The following is a 15,710-nucleotide window of genomic DNA, read 5'->3' as shown; positions in this document are numbered from 1 at the left end:
TATTTTCTCAGTGTTTTTTGTTATGAAAAGAGTTCGGAACAATGAGTGAACTGTGGGGACAAAGCATTGCTTTGTAAGTATCTCTTTCTCTCAATTTCCTGTATACTAACCACTTTTTAAAAATCAACGGGAAGAAATATTGATTAATCCTTTTTTTATTTTTTTACAGGCACAAGTGTCTTGGGTATTGTGGGAAGCAAATGTACCATCTTTCTTAGTTGCCAAAAGTGAAGGGGGTGCTTAACCCTTGCTCTGCCCCAAATCCGTACCCCACATCACCCTTTCCACCAAGCCCTGCCTCTTCCTACCCCACACTATCCCCTAGCCCAAGTGCTTCTACCCTCACTCCTTCCCCCCTCAGCCCTTCCTGTGTGCTGCTAACCAGTTAATCCATAGTAGGCAGGAGGTGGTGGAATGGGAGGAAGGAGCTGGGCAGGGGCAGGAGGCCTGCTGGTATTCCAGAGCACCCGTGGAGTTGGTGCTTAGGGTAGGAAGGAGTCAGAATCTTTTACTGAACATACACTGTCCTTGATGCAATCAAGCAGGAAAAAAATCAAGGCCTTACAAGCTAGGAGTCAGGATCCATCCTTCTTGCATGTAACCCTAATAGTAGGGCAGTGGGGATAATGTTGCTTGGATATGAACATATTCATGAGCTAAACACCAGCCTCTTCCACTTTCAACTCTGCTGTTAGAAACTGGAAGTATTAGCACAACCTGCACTAGTTTGCCTTAGAGATAAATACAATGCCTTTAAGAATTAAAGTGAATGTGATCAAGGTATTATGGGATATAGTAAATTGGCACAAACCTCTGACTTTGTTCCATTCACACAAATCTAGACTGCTGAGCCAGACTGACTGGGACATAAGGATTGTATTATCATACTACAATAATCATGGGGAAACAAAACAGATGAAAAGAGGTGACACCCATCCATAACCATTCTGCGTTCTTAAAAAGGGGCTACAGTTGACCTAGGCCAACTCCCCAGAACCTCGAGCATTGAATCCAATTGTCCTGAGAGATCTACATTCTCTTCATCACCCAACTAGGAGACTGTAACCATTTATCCAAATTAATTTCCAACTGCTTACAAAATGTCACCAAGACTAGCCCTGCTCCAGGATGCTACTAGTCATTGTGTGGCTGTCACCTGGACAAATTGTTTGCCTGCAGAAGGAACGTTCTTGTAATCAACAGGTGAAAGGCCGACCCTGGCAGGCATGTTTCCAATCCCCCATCCCGACCTAGGGTACCCCCTTCCCAATACCAAGCTAAGCATTTTCCATCCATTAACTGCAACAGGGGCATCGCTGCAGCAGGTGTGGCGGGGAAGCAATGTGCAATTATACCAGTCTAGCCAGAAGGTGCTCATACTGTAGTCTCATTTCAGCTTCACTAGTTGCATTAATGCAGACATGACACTAAGTGACTAAGGACCCAGGCAGACTGGCCAAAGTGCCGTATACAAGCCAAAACCAGGGCAGGTGTCAGGGTTGCAAACATTTCACCTTTCTCCTGATGCTAAATGAGAGCAGGTTCCTGTTCTGGTGCGGGCATGCCAAAAGTGGGGGAGGGAGGAGGAATTCCGGGGGGGATGGAAAAGATTTGAGAGCTGCTGGTCAATATGCATGACCAACTAGACCCCCTCTTTCTTATTCTCAAAGACCCTCTCCCCACCACCTATTTTGCTACAACTAAGATAGGGGAAGCCTTCCAAAAGCAGCAGGTCTCTCATAGTAGCCTTTGACCTCCCTGCTTCCTTGGCAGCATCCTACACCTCGCCACATGCAAAATTCAAACTTCTACTGCAGTGGTGAACTGCCACATCCTGTATCTCGGAGATGAGGTTTGCCTGATGAAGCAGAGGCATCTTCTGAGCTGTTCCTGCTTGTAGAAAACTGGAGGGCACGCAAAGGCTCTTGAATTCGGTTGTGTCTGTGTGGCTGGCAGAAGAGAAGGTGCCCACCACGGGATGAGCAACAGACACCTTGCTATCCACTTGACCTCTAAAGCACTTTGGGGTGCTACCCCTGACCTCCTTTGGAACAGCATGCAGTACCCAGGCTGAATCCCCCCTCCCCCATAAGATCTGGTTCCTGGCCTTAACTTGTGCTCTACCTCATCCTCCCTCAAAACCTCTGTAGCTAACAACCACCAAAATCACACTTACCCTGCCCTGCCTTCTCTCAAACTAGGGGACACAACCACCAGTCTCCTTTCATCCCCAAAGGCTCAAGGTCTGCCTTCTTGTCCTTGAACAGTAGCCAATCATCTCTCTCCTTTCAGCCCTGGCTGCTTGACTGCAATAGAATGTATACAACAAAGATGAGGGGTTGGTGTGCATGAAAAAGCCAAGATGATGAGTAGGTTTGCATTCTTTGCTTTATTGTTATGTAATTTCAAAAACATCGATATTTGGATAAGGTGAACAGAAAAAAAAAGAAATGTCACCACAGAGACAGGCTGTTTGCTGTTATTTCTCTAACTCAATCAACGAGACAGTAAGCTTTTAGCAAAACATATGTGTTTTGTTTGATATGTTACTTGCCCATCAAATACAGTGTAATCTAATGTTTCTATATTCATCATTTAAATCTGTTTCCATAAAGGCCACTTTGTTCATGGTTCAGTGTAATCTTTTGTTCCCTTCTGGCCATGGCCGTGCACTCTTAAAACACAATTAAGGCTTTTCAGGAAAAGATTACATTTAACACAGTGGTCCCCAACCTTTAGAGGCTGCCGGGCGCCAGGGGGCGTGGCCGTTCGCCTGCCGGGCGCCAGAGAGTGGGGACACATGCACACCCGGGGGCGCCCCCCCCATAGCCGCGTACTCAGGGGCAGCCCCCCCCCCCATAGCCGCGTGCTCGGAGCGGGGGCCCCCCCACAAGCGCCATGCTCCCAGGGCCGGCACACCCGTGTAAGCGCCGTGCGTCCGGGGTCTTCCCCCCAAGCGCCGCGCGCCCGGGACCGGCACCCCCCCCGCAAGCGCCGCGCGCCTGGGGCTGGCGCCCCCCCTGCAAGCGCCGTGCGCCCGGGGCCGGTGCCCTCCCCTGCAAGCGCCGCGCGCCCGGGGCCGGTGCCCTCCCCTGCAAGCGCCGCGCGCCCGGGGCCGGCGCCCTCCCCTGCAAGCGCCGCGCGCCCGGGGCCGGCGCCCCCCACTGCAAGCGCCGCGCGCCCAGGGCGCGAGCGGCCAATTCGCGGCGCTCCTGGGGCCGGTGTCTGGCTCCGGCTCCATGCATGCTCCACGTGCCCGGGGCCAGGCCAGCCCCGAGCATTTGGTGGGCGCACACAAATGGCCCCGCGGGCGCCATGGCACCTGTGGGCACCGTGTTGGGGACCACTGATTTAACAGAACTTACATCAGCTAGTGAGCAAAAGTTAAATAACTAGTTTCTATTTAATCCTCTGGGCTTAAAAAGAATGCTAAAGTAGGGGAGCTTTGCTGTAGATAGAAAGAGGGCTTAAAAATGTGCCCCTAAAATGTAACTTCAAATAATCTCTTAGGCTATGTCTACACTCGCGGCTTCTTGCGTGAGAAATACGCAAATGAGGCTAAGCATGGAATATTGCCAAGCCTCATTTGCATACCTAATGAGCCACCACTTTTGCAGGAGAGGCTCTTGCACTAGAAAGAGCTGTCTACACTGCCCCTTCTTGCGCAAGAAAACCCCTCTTGCAATATGCCATTATTCCTGAAAATAATTGGCGTAGCAGGAGTGCGCAAGAAGGGGCAGTGTAGACAGCTCCTTCTGGTGCAAGAGCCTCTCCTGCAAAAATGGCAGCTCATTAGGCATTCAAATGAGGCTCAGTGATATTCCACACTTAGCCTCATTTGCATATTTCTTGCACAAGAAGCTGCGAGTATAGACATAACCTTAGGGTAGAATGTAGTCTTAACATCCCTGGGTTGAATAAAGTGAGACAATACACTGCATCTTTGTGGCACCAGTGTATTCTGCTGCATTTTTATGAATCTCAATGCTGAATACAGTTGGAATCCTCAGCCACTTGTGTTTTTCTCCTCCGAAGATTAAAGCAAAATTTAAAAAAGCAAAGTTACATAACAAAGAAAGCTTGCCTTGGTAAAGGCTGTTGCCTAATTATAAATTAAATTCAAAAGCTTTTCCTACCCTTGTGATTCAAAGTACCATTTAAAAGACTATTCTGTTTTTGGACTCCACAATGTATTTGCAAATGGGAATATGTTATTTATTTGCTGTGCCTCACAGACGCATTCCTCTAGGATTAATAAAGTGAAACATCTAATCATCACAGACCACATGTTCTCCTGTGAATATTGATGCACAGGGGAATGTCATCATAGTGACTCTTCTCATGGGACAATGACTGGGGCAAACAGGAGAGGAAACCAAGGACCTGTGAGAGAGTCAGTACATGACTCACCAGCTTTATTATGGTGGGCTTCTCTCTGCCTCTCCCCAGTCAGCACTAAAGCCATCAGCAGGCTGGTAGCTATTTTACTACTGACGGGACAACGCAGTTTCACTGCTGTGCTTCCTGGCTTCTCTCTGGAGATAGGGTCACAGACTGCACAGGAGTTAAACACTAAGGCACATATGTTTTGCAAGGAACAAAACAGGTCAGGCCTAGGTTCTGCTACCTTTACTTCTATTTTACATTACAAGGAACCCCACTGAAATCAATGGGACTACTATGTGGAAAGTCCCATTCAGTGAAGGTAAATGACTGAATCTGGCCCTTGGCAGTTGTTCCAGAATTACCCCCTTATCTGGGGAATTACTACAGGCAGCCATTGTTTTCTGGGCAATGCAGTGGGGAGGGCCCATGCTAGCACTCCTTAGCGATATCATTCAACAGGGAGGAGCTGAGTGCCAGCTTGACATCATGGAAAAAATGAATGCTTTTTTAAGTGCTCTAAGAACCCATTCAATCCACCCTCTTGCAGGCAGCTATCAAATTGCTCAACTCAGTTTGCAATTACAGCCACAATTAGTTTTAGAGGAATTCATTTTTGGAAGACTATTGGAAAGCATGACAGGCCAGAGGGTGGTATTTCCAGGGAAGGCAAACCACTTATCTTCTCTGCAGATCTGCACTCTTCAGATGCCTATGTCTGGTTGTAGATGGTCTGTTGCAAACAACAACTCAGGAATGTTAAGTGGTGTCAGGAGTGTTGAGGAGAGCATAATTACCTGAAGACAGAATAAAAAAAATACAATTCAGGAGACTAATCTTGTCTGCAATCAGAGCAAGATCTCTAACCACGTTCCATTCATTTACAGAACAGCAGAGGAGTTATTGGCGTCTTATGCTCATTGAGGGTGGCAACTACTGGTCCAATGCTACCACCTGCTCAGCTAACGATTACCTTCAGTGGGAGCAAAACAACCATTACTATCCTACTCCTAATGCATTTGTAGTTTGACTCATTCACCCCACACAGTTCCACTACCAAGGTAGCACAGTGAGTTGTTATGACTCCCATTGTGTTTACTTTTGACATATTAGTTGATCAACCTGCAATTTCCCCTGCCACAGCACTGAATTTTGTCAACAAGTGACTCCAAATTGCAGCTGTTTCTTCTTTGTTTATGCTGAGGGGGAAATTACAGAATGCGCTGCCTTCCTGCTGTGGCTAGTCAATGAAATTCAGTCAACTGTCAGAAACTTGCCACTTGAGACAAGGAACATGGGGTTCCAACCAGCAGGATCACAGTTCAACCAAGGCCACAGTACGGATGATCTTTGTTACTCTCTTTATAAGGAGAAAGTATGCCCCGAATGAAAGGCAGCATCACCCCATTAACCAGAGTTGGTAAAAACAGTTTTGATAAAATCTTTTGCCACAAAGATACTGTTTTGTCAGAACCCAAAGTATTTCCCAGAAACATCTTGGTTCTGACACAATACTTACTGGGAAGGTTTCTCAGGTCAGGGTTGAATGTCTAGTTAGAAACAGAATATAGGAATCCCAGATTGAAGTTGTATTTCCGATTCAGAGCAGGGATTTCAACCTGAATTCTCTCCAATCCCAGACAGATAACCAATGCACAAAGCTTTAGAGTTAGCTTCCCAATCCTACTCCCACCGTCTGGCCCAATGAATATTTAATTCTTTTCACAGAACAGTGCCAACATCCAGCACTGGAACAAAAACAAATTTTGAAAACTAAAGTTGTTCACAACACATAAATGTTTTTCAGCCGGCCTACTCTTTTCATCCTTTAAGCAGCAGAACATCATAAACTGATATTTGTACACAATGCATATTTTTTTTCTTCCCCAAATGATAGCAGGTTTGCATATCCCTAACATGATTTGATTAGCAACTAAATTCCCAATCCTGCTGATTTTATGGTGTGTGTAGGGCTTACTTCCAAGAGAGTCAATGTGATTATTGAGTATAAAAAGCCCTCTGCTTAGCAGTGTTTGTAAGATCAGGCCCAAAGATCAGGGCAAACTGGAGAAGAGGGTTCTACTAGACTCACTTTAAAAATGAATTTGTTTTCTCAATGTAAGATTAAGGGTATTTAGTTTAGAAAAATCCCAAATAAAGAAGTATAAATTATGTCAATTCTAATTTAAATACCAACAGTGAGTGTGCATGCACCTATTTTCTTTTAGTAGTTGATCTTCATTTGCTGTAAAAAAACATGCATACATATGTTGCTATCTGATATTCAAATATTACAGGTGAGTAGAAAAAAAAAAGATCAGATCCTCCAGATCTCCGTAGTACTACATTTAAGCCTCCTCTGCTCCATATTCCTGTCTTTTCTTTCATCTCTTTTTAAATAATGAAAAGAATCTGGAGATAAATTACTACACTTTCTTTTGAGATAACCTCCTGTGCGCTCCCACATAAACTACATCAAAATGACACTGATTATCTCTTCTATTTCCCATTGCTTAAGACCAGCTCTGTAATTTGCAGGTACCATTGTGCCAAAGGCTGCCACTTTTCTATTTATGCTGTAGAGGAACCAGAGTACAGTACAGTTTGTTCACTCCTCTTAAGTGCTCCGCTTAATTCTAATACAAGATGACATATTACTAATTTTTTTGTCTATGTATCAACGGGCCAAACCACCACCTCTCACAGATAAAAGCAATTTCATCTTTTTCATATTATCAGATGTTCAACTGATAAAATGAGACTGCATAAACAAATGAGAGTGATGATTTATTCTGACATTAAGATAGTCTTGCTGCAATCTATTCATGTACACTGATATCAACGGGGGTTTCACCTGTGAATAAAGGACAGCATATGACCCTCTGTTTCTATGGAGAGCAGACAATCCAGTCTTTTGTAGAACTACCCATAATATAAATGCGCAGGCAAGTCTCTTTAAGAAGATACAATTCATTTGCAGATTCTCCCCCAATTTAACATGTGTGGCCTTGTCTGTGGCACTGCTACATTTTGTCATGAGAGTCACCACAAAGTGGCTGGAGGATCACCCCCATGATTCACTACACTGTAATGAGGAGTGCCCCATAAAAAACAGGAAGGTAATAGAAGATTTGTTTAAGAGAATTATGAAACAGAAACCAATTCATTTGGCAAATTAATCATCCCACAAGGCAAACCTTCCATCAGATGGTAGTTGGTAATTCTGGATATCACCAGATATGGCTTGCAAGAAGACACAAGGAAAATGAATTCACAAGCACCGAAGTTTCAGACTACACTGCTCAGACAGTATGATGCAAGCAGCAATACTAATGAAAATGCAGCACAGTACAGGATCTTTCGAAAAAGCCTGCCGTTTTCAAAAGAACCGCATCTAGACCACTGTCATACTTTCAAAATGGCGCTTGTTCAAAAGAGCACCATGATGCAATTATGCAAATGAAGCACGGGATATTTAAATCCCAGCTTCATTTGCACTTTCGAAGTGCCTCATTTACATCCCTCTGCCGACAGAGGGACGTAATCTAGACGTAGCCTGGGTGAAATCCCCTGGGCAATGCTTCCTTTGACTTCAGCGGGACCAGGATTTCACACAATATTTCCAGGTAGAAAAAGAACACAAATCAATCACCCCCAAATGATAATCAGGGGTCAGAACTGTATTTCATAAATAACCATGCTGTGTTACAACTGGTCAGGTTAACGTCTGTCCCAGGGAAGATAATGGAGCAGGTAATTAAGGAAATCATATGCAAATACTTGGAAGGTAATAAAGTGATAGGGAATAGCCAGCATGGGTTTGTGAAGAACAAGTCATGCCAAACTAATCTGATAGCTTTCTTTGATAGGATAACGAGCCTTGTGGATAAGGGAGAAGTGGTGGATGTCATATACCTAGACTTTAGTAAGGCATTTGATACGGTCTCGCATGATATTCTTATTGATAAACTAGGCAAATATAACTTAGATAGGGCCACGATAAGGTGGGTGCAAAATTGGCTGGATAACCGTAGTCAGAGAGTTGTTGTTAACGGTGCTAAATTCTGCTGGAAAGGGATAACAAGTGGAGTTCCGCAAGGGTCTGTTTTGGGACCCGTACTGTTCAATATCTTCATCAATGATGTAGATATTGGGATAGAGAGTACGCTTATTAAGTTTGCAGATGATACCAAACTGGGTGGGGTTGCAACTTCTTTGGAGGATAGGGACATAATTCAAAATGACCTTAGCAAGTTAGAGAAATGGTCAGAGGTAAACAGGATGAGGTTTAATAAAGAGAAATGCAAAGTGCTCCACTTAGGAAGGAACAATCAGTTCCATACATACAAGATGGGAAGCGACTGTCTAGGAAGGAGCATGGCGGAAATGGATCTAGGGGTCATAGTGGACCACAAGTTGAATATGAGTCAACAGTGTGATGCTGTTGCAAAAAAAGCAAATATGATTCTAGGTTGTATCAACAGGTGTGTTGTAAGCAAAACTCGTGAAGTCATTCTGCCGCTCTACTCTGCACTAGTTAGGCCTCAGCTGGAGTACCGTGTCCAGTTCTGGGCACCACATTTCAAGAAAGATGTGGAGAAATTGGAAAGGGTACAGAGAAGAGCGACAAGAATGATTAAAGGTCTAGAGAACATGACATATGAAGCCAGGCTTCATGAACTGGGCTTGTTTAGTTTGGAAAAAAGAAGATTAAGGGGGGACATGATAGCGGTTTTCAAATATCTAAAAGGGTGTCACAAGGAGGAAGGAGAAAATTTGTTCCTCTTGGTTTCTGAGGACAGGACAAGGAGTAATGGGCTTAAAGTGCAGCAAGGGAGGTTTAGATTGGACATTAGGAAAAAAATTCCTAACTGTCAGGGTGGTCAAATATCGGAATAAATTGCCAAGGGAGGTGGTGGAATCTCCCTCTCTGGAGATATTTAAGAACAGGTTAGATAGACATCTGTCAGGGATGGTGTAGACGGAGCTTGGTCCTGCCTTGAGGGTGGGGGGCTGGACTCGATGACCTCTCGAGGTCCCTTCCAGTCCTATGATTCTATGTAAGGCATGTTTGAGACCTCACTGAAATAAATAATTTAAAATGAATTTGAATAAATTGGGCATGTTTTTATATTTCAGCTCTCGTCTGTCATTGTTCCATCAATATGCTGGGACTACGGTAAACAAGGTGCAGGTACATAGATTGCCACATGCCACCATGCTCTGCTGTAGATTGGATCTCTGAAATTTGTATGCATGCATGTATAGACATGTTGGCATCTGGTCAAACATTTGTGGGTTGGTAGTGATGTGGCACACAAGAAGGGGCTAAAACATCCATGTTTCCTCTTTCGTTTCTTATAGTTTTAAAAGCCATTCTTGTTAGTTCTGTTGTTTCTGTTTATTCCATATTTAGAGGGTGTTAAAGGTACCAGTTCATTACAATTATGGGTGGTATCTCTAGTGAAGTGGTATGCAGAGCTATTCAGCTTCACCCAAAACCAAATGAGGCCTGAAATACACTATTCTCTTTTGTGTCTCACAATGAAAAGAGATGAACCAAATGTTCCTGTAACTACACTAAAATATATAATTTGCTCATACAGATAAAAGATATGTTTCAAATTAGTCAGACTTAATTCTCATTTATCTAAACTGCAAACAACTGCTGGAACAACTGGTGGAAAATTGACCTGCTGACAGGTTGACTATTGTTTTATAAAACGCTTTACTTTCACATTCCCTCCGCAACTCTGGTTTAAAAGAAGTGCCAATAATTAGTGCAAATGTCAGGTTTTTGTTTAAGTAAAATGGAATGGCGAGGCCAATGTTTTCATCTTGCCCTGCTGTCTGAAATTGATCGTCTGAACATCACAAAAACAGCTCTGTTAAACACTGGCTTGTGGTAGATGAATGCCTGGCTCTTTGAATAGAGAATAATCCCAAACAGGTGGCATGTATTTACAGCTGAACTCTAGAAATCCAGGTAAATCCAACTAACTCAGACACTTTTATATGCAAGAGACTCAGTCATTTCTTTTCTTCCTCCCCTCCTCCTCTCAGAACGCTCCTCTAAAGCTCTTTAGCCCCTAATGTAACAATTTTATACAAAGGCAAGCAGCAGAAAAAGCTGTGGCAACTCTAAATTCTTTGGGAATCTGCCTCAAAGGGTGACCTGCCGTGAGGGTCAACCAAAGCAAAGCAGCACCAGATTCCATGTCACCACTGTCAAATCTCAATCCCTTTTAGCCAAAAGCCTTCTTGCATAGTTTTACACCATCTCTCTCATTAACTGTGTGCTTATTTATCAAGCTATTTTAATACATTTAGAGTCTGGCTTAACTTGTCCATCAGTACGTCACAGCTCAGTCCCTGCTCTGGACAGCACAGAATTTGACTCACTGTGTTAAGGAGATAAGTGAGAAGCTAATTGGGGAGAAACATGCTATCAGATAGAAAAAAGTGTTCTTGGAATGGGCATTTAATCTTATAAAAATATTGAGTTCTCAACTCAAGGATGCTGTTAAAGTGTGGAAATCATGCTATTAAGCCAGAGGCAGGTCTGCCTTAGTTGGCTCCATTTTGCTGAAGACTTTTCATTAGTCAGAAATGCAGGAATTAAAACAAGAGAGTGGATAGTCAGCCTTTGGAACAGGACTTATGTTTAATGACACAGGCAGCTTGTTATGGAGTAGGGATGTAATAGTGTAGTAGATTAACCAATAAACCGATAAGTAAAAGCTTATTGGTTAATGTTATAGACTACACACATTTCCCCCTTCCCAGTAAATTTTTAAGCAGGCTGGCCAGCAGCCTAGTTCAGTCTTGGATAGCGCCGGGTCTGGGACCTACCCATGCTGTGGCTCTGCATTTGAAGTGTTTTAGGAGCCAGGAGGGCAGGCAGCCCAGCTCAGTTCCATCTTGTGCCAAGTCTGGGAGCTCAACCCCGCCCTGGACAGGGGCTGCTGCCACCCTGCACTGCTGCCTCTGTATCAGCCGATCCATGAGGGGAGCTGGATGTTTAACTGGCTCCCCTCACAGACCAGTTCCTGCCTTGCCTCTGTCAGCGTGGAGTGGCAGGGGGCTCCTCAGGTGTGGGGCCAGAGTGCACTGGCTGCTGGGCCCACCCTCGGGGACTATAGAATAGCCGACTAACCAAGAAGAATTCATGATGTTAATTGACTATTCAATTAACCAATATTTAACATTCCTATTTATGGAGTGTTTCTCTGCATCCCTCTTGCAGCTAAAAGGATCACCTTCTGTGCCTGCCTCCCCACTCCCAGGAGAAATCCAGCTGTTCCCATACACCTTCTTCCAAATGAAAAATTATCAGTATCTTAGACCTTGCCAGAAGCAACTTCTGCCCTTTCCACTCCACTAGGATGTGACTGTAGTGAGGACTAGTCAGATAGACTTTTTGTCCTCTCACTCAGGAAACCCACGCCACATGGAGCTAAACTCTCTCAGAAGCAGACAGTGTGTGGAGCAGCAGACCTTCAAGATGCTTTCCAACAGTTTTCCCTTCTCCTTTACTGACTGAGCCCAAAGCTCTTTCCAAGTGTGGGCAGGGTCAATGAATGGCACCTTTGTGCCAGGGGCATGTGGACAGATGAGAGAGGATGGGTCAGGGGAGGAGGCTGGTTTGGAGACAGAATGCTACAGGGAATGGAAGGAATATTTGAAAGGCTGCCTATGTGGTTGTTTATGGACTTTGTCCATCTTGTTTATTCAGCTGTAAATTCTTTGAGATGGGCGTCTTTTACTATGAGGGATGGGATGGCAGCCAGGTTGTCAACTTAAGCACAGCATGCTGAATTGCAGGTGGCAAAGGGGAAATTGTAAACTGTAAAGTTGGAACAAACTCTTACAGAAAATGTTTTGGGATCTGAGGTCCATGCGAAGCAGATAGGAACTTGATTTTTAAGGTCTCATCCTGACTTTCATTAAACAACAAAGAAACCATTTAGCCTGTATAGAAAGATGAGAGGCTAAGCCAGCCCTGCAATAACTCAACCCTGTTGCTGTGTAGAGAGTCAACTCAAACCTGACTGTGAGAAGATGGCTCTGCTTGGGGCACCCTCGTGTGGCAGGTCATGGCGTGACAAGTGTGTCTGCCTCAGTTTCCGAGTTGCAAAGGCAAACTGTTTCTCTTAGCAGCAAATTCAAACCCTTTTTATTCATATAAAATGCCGCAGTCCTTAGCTCCCTCCTAAAGACAGTTCTTCTCAAAACCCCGAAGTAAAACAAGGCTAGCCTTCAATCCCGTTCAAGGGTCATCACTCTCAGGTCACCCACCCGCTTTGCCCAGTTCATTTAGCCCGTTACAGCACACACCCCTTCTACAGACCTTCTACCCAATAGTTCCTGAATCCACTTCTCTAGCATGAATTTTCTCTCCTGTAGCCCACAGAATTCTGTTCAGGGTTCCATTCAACCAGGCCTCCCTGCTTGACACTCCTACCACTGCTCAGGAAATGTCCCTCCACATGACCAGCCCCTTGTTCTGGGCTCAAGTTCTTGCAGCCTCTCAGTCAGGCCCGCTTGCCACAGTGTTTACATTCAGCCAGACTCTGCCTGGAAGTCCTGCCCATGCTCCTGGGATCCACACTCCAGGATCACACTCTTCACTCTCCTTTTGCGCGTACCTTCTCCTAACTTTCCCTTCTTCCAACAGGTCTCTGCCAAGGTTCCCTCTAAGCTGTGCCACAGAACGGCCCTACTTAATTGGCCTAATCCAGCCAGGGGCTTGGGGCTCAGGGCTCCGCACACGGAGCTGCCTGGCTGAAGGAGGGATACTTCTCCCTCAGCTACAGCAGCAGCTCCCTGCTGAAGACTTAGTCAGGCAGCTCCATGCGCAGAGCCCTGAGCCCCTGGCGAAGTGGTAGGGTTGCCAGATGGTTTAACCAAATATACCGAACATCCCCCCGCCCCTCTGCAAAAAAAAATTCTGTTGGGAAAAAAAGGGGGAGACCAAAGTTGTTGAGAAAAAAAACCCAAGAGTTGTTAAACAAAAAAATTTTAAAAAACCCAGCATGGCCCCTTTCAGAAATGCTTTTGAGGCTTTTTGGCCCATCCGCCATCTTGTCTTCCTGCTCCGGGCCAGATAGCTCCCCTGCGGATAGGGTTACCGGGTATCTTCAGAAAAAATACCGGACACACTTGATCGGGGGGAGTGGAGCGGGGCTGGCCCATGGGGGGGGGGGGGAAGGGAGGGGGGACAGGCAGCAGGGCTTGCTGGGGTTGGGGGCAGCGGGGCTGGCCGCGGGAGATTGGAGGCGGCAGACAGGAAGCAGGGCTGGTCGGGTGGGGAGGTCAGGGGCAGCGGGGCTGGCTGGGGAAAATCGGGGGGTGGGGGGGTCAGGGGGAGTGGGGCTACCCGGGGGAGATTGGGAGGAGAACCGGCTGGCAGGAAGCAGGGCTGGCCGGGAGGAGTGGGGCTGGTTGGGAGGGGTCGGGGGAGCGGGGCTGGCCGTGCGGGGAGCAGGACTGACCCGGGCACATGCAGATCCGAGGGTGCTGCCTGTCCCATGCACGGTCCTGGCGAAGCACGAGCGAGTCCGGCTACCGCTCCATAATGCACTTGAACAGTGCGCAGGAGCATGGACAGGGCTTCTCCTCCTCCCAAGCTGTCACTCCTACGTCAGAAACTCCCAGCACCGATCGTGCCCCTCCTCCCAGCCACTCCCCTCGCCCCCGCCAGGCTTCTGTCGGGCGCCCAGCTGGAAAACCAGGAAATACCAGACATTGCACATGTCCAGTATTTTCTGTTTTTTTTTACCGGACAGAGGGCCCCAAAACCGGACTGTCCCATTGAATACAGGACACCTGGCAACCCTATCTGCAGAACCAGGTAAGCACCCGGGATTTTCGCCTCCTGGCCAGGAAAAAAAAAATCAGAAAATAACGGACATTTTAGGTGTCCAGTATTTTCTGAATTTTTTTTTTACTGGACAGGAGGAGAAAATACCAGACTGTCCGGGTTAATACTGGACATCTGACAACCCTACTAGGCAGGGCTGATTAAGCAGCTGTGGGCTGTGCTGCAGTGCAGTTTAGAGGAAACCTTGACCTCTGCACAGGCTCTCTTCCAACTCATCAGGAGTTCCCCAGCTTTGGCCAGTCTTCTCCAACAACCTTTTGCTCTACTCATATAGCTCTCTGTAACAGCTCACTGCTGCCACTGTCAGGAACTCTCTTTTCCTGCTCAAGCAGCTCTCATCTGCCCCTCTCTGCTTCTATCAGGTTGCTCTGTCTTACTAGGTCTCTCTCCCATAGAGCCCACATGCCCTGTTTTAAGCCCCAGTGAGCAATTATTGGTGTGCTGGCCTTCTCTCGCGTAAAAAGGGTCAGAATCACTTTGATAGGAAGGTCTCTAATACAAACTGTGAGACCCCTAATCCCAGCCATTTTCTTTCTGGCTGAGGAGAACTGAATATTTTGGAAAGGCAGTCATTTCTGCTGCATTTGGTAGGACTGCTACTTGCAGTTGAATTTGTGCATGTAGATACCCAAGCAAATGTTTATTCACAGAAAATTGCATGTGCAAATTCTGAAGTCCTATGGAATGTTCTGAGCCTCACGTAACAAATTTTAAGTAACTTCCACCTGAAAGTTGCTTGCCTGCAGATGTTTCACAACAGACACCTGACACCATTATTTTCCAAATTTCTGTGTGTGTGTTCTGTACCAGGGCAGTATTCAGCGCTATAAAAAGCATTTTCTTTGTTATTCTTCATTTGTCCTTCATTACTTTAGACAGGAATCCCAGCATTTAAGGTTTCGTACCTGGATACCAGGTTTGTGTGCTGATATTAGGTCCCTCACCATTCTGACCTCAGACACTGTCACACCACCAACCATATACAAAATCAGGAGAGGATGATCCTTGGGGTGAGGACGACTCACCTATAAAACAACAGAAAGCATTATTCACATTGCATCCATTTATTTTGAAATACAAGTGTTCTTGACTACAAAGCTGCACGTGGCATATGATAAACAACATAATGCAATGGCTATTTATGACTGATCGAGATGGAGTACTGAAGGATCAAAAGGAAACTCTGAAGTGATTTTTTTAAATGCTGTTTTCTCTGGAAGTTGGATAGAAAATTAAAGAGATGCTGGCAAGTTAAAAGTCACTGGAACAATATGTAGATGTGGCATATTCACAGGTCTCACTGAGGTCAAAGGGAGTGTGTGTGCTTAGCAGACCTTAGAATCAAGCCAATGACTTTCAATAGATCAAATGTGCTTACATACATTACCTTATATTGTGGAATCTGAATTACAAGTGTCTAATGTGCTTTGTATCATTTAGATGA

The 15,710-nt window shown here is 45.5% G+C and overlaps 1 protein-coding gene across 1 annotated transcript in view; it reads right to left on the bottom strand.

Moving 5' to 3' along the window:
- Positions 1–2,370: 2,370 nt before the first annotated feature.
- The window catches only part of SCFD2 (sec1 family domain containing 2), a 306,279-nt gene continuing 292,939 nt past the window's right edge, over positions 2,371–15,710 (bottom strand). The window contains exons 8-9 of the mRNA XM_006113517.4: positions 15,172–15,291; positions 2,371–5,180 (exon numbers count right to left, since the gene is read on the bottom strand). Coding sequence (XP_006113579.2) covers positions 5,088–5,180; positions 15,172–15,291 — 213 coding nt within the window. The 3' untranslated portion in view covers positions 2,371–5,087. The remainder of the gene's footprint in view (positions 5,181–15,171; positions 15,292–15,710) is intronic.

Source organism: Pelodiscus sinensis, chromosome 5 (assembly GCF_049634645.1).
Source record: "Pelodiscus sinensis isolate JC-2024 chromosome 5, ASM4963464v1, whole genome shotgun sequence".
NCBI classification, from domain to species: Eukaryota; Metazoa; Chordata; order Testudines; family Trionychidae; genus Pelodiscus; species Pelodiscus sinensis.
The sequence above is the reverse complement of the archived record's forward strand: the minus strand, read 5'-3'. Positions and strand labels throughout refer to the sequence as shown.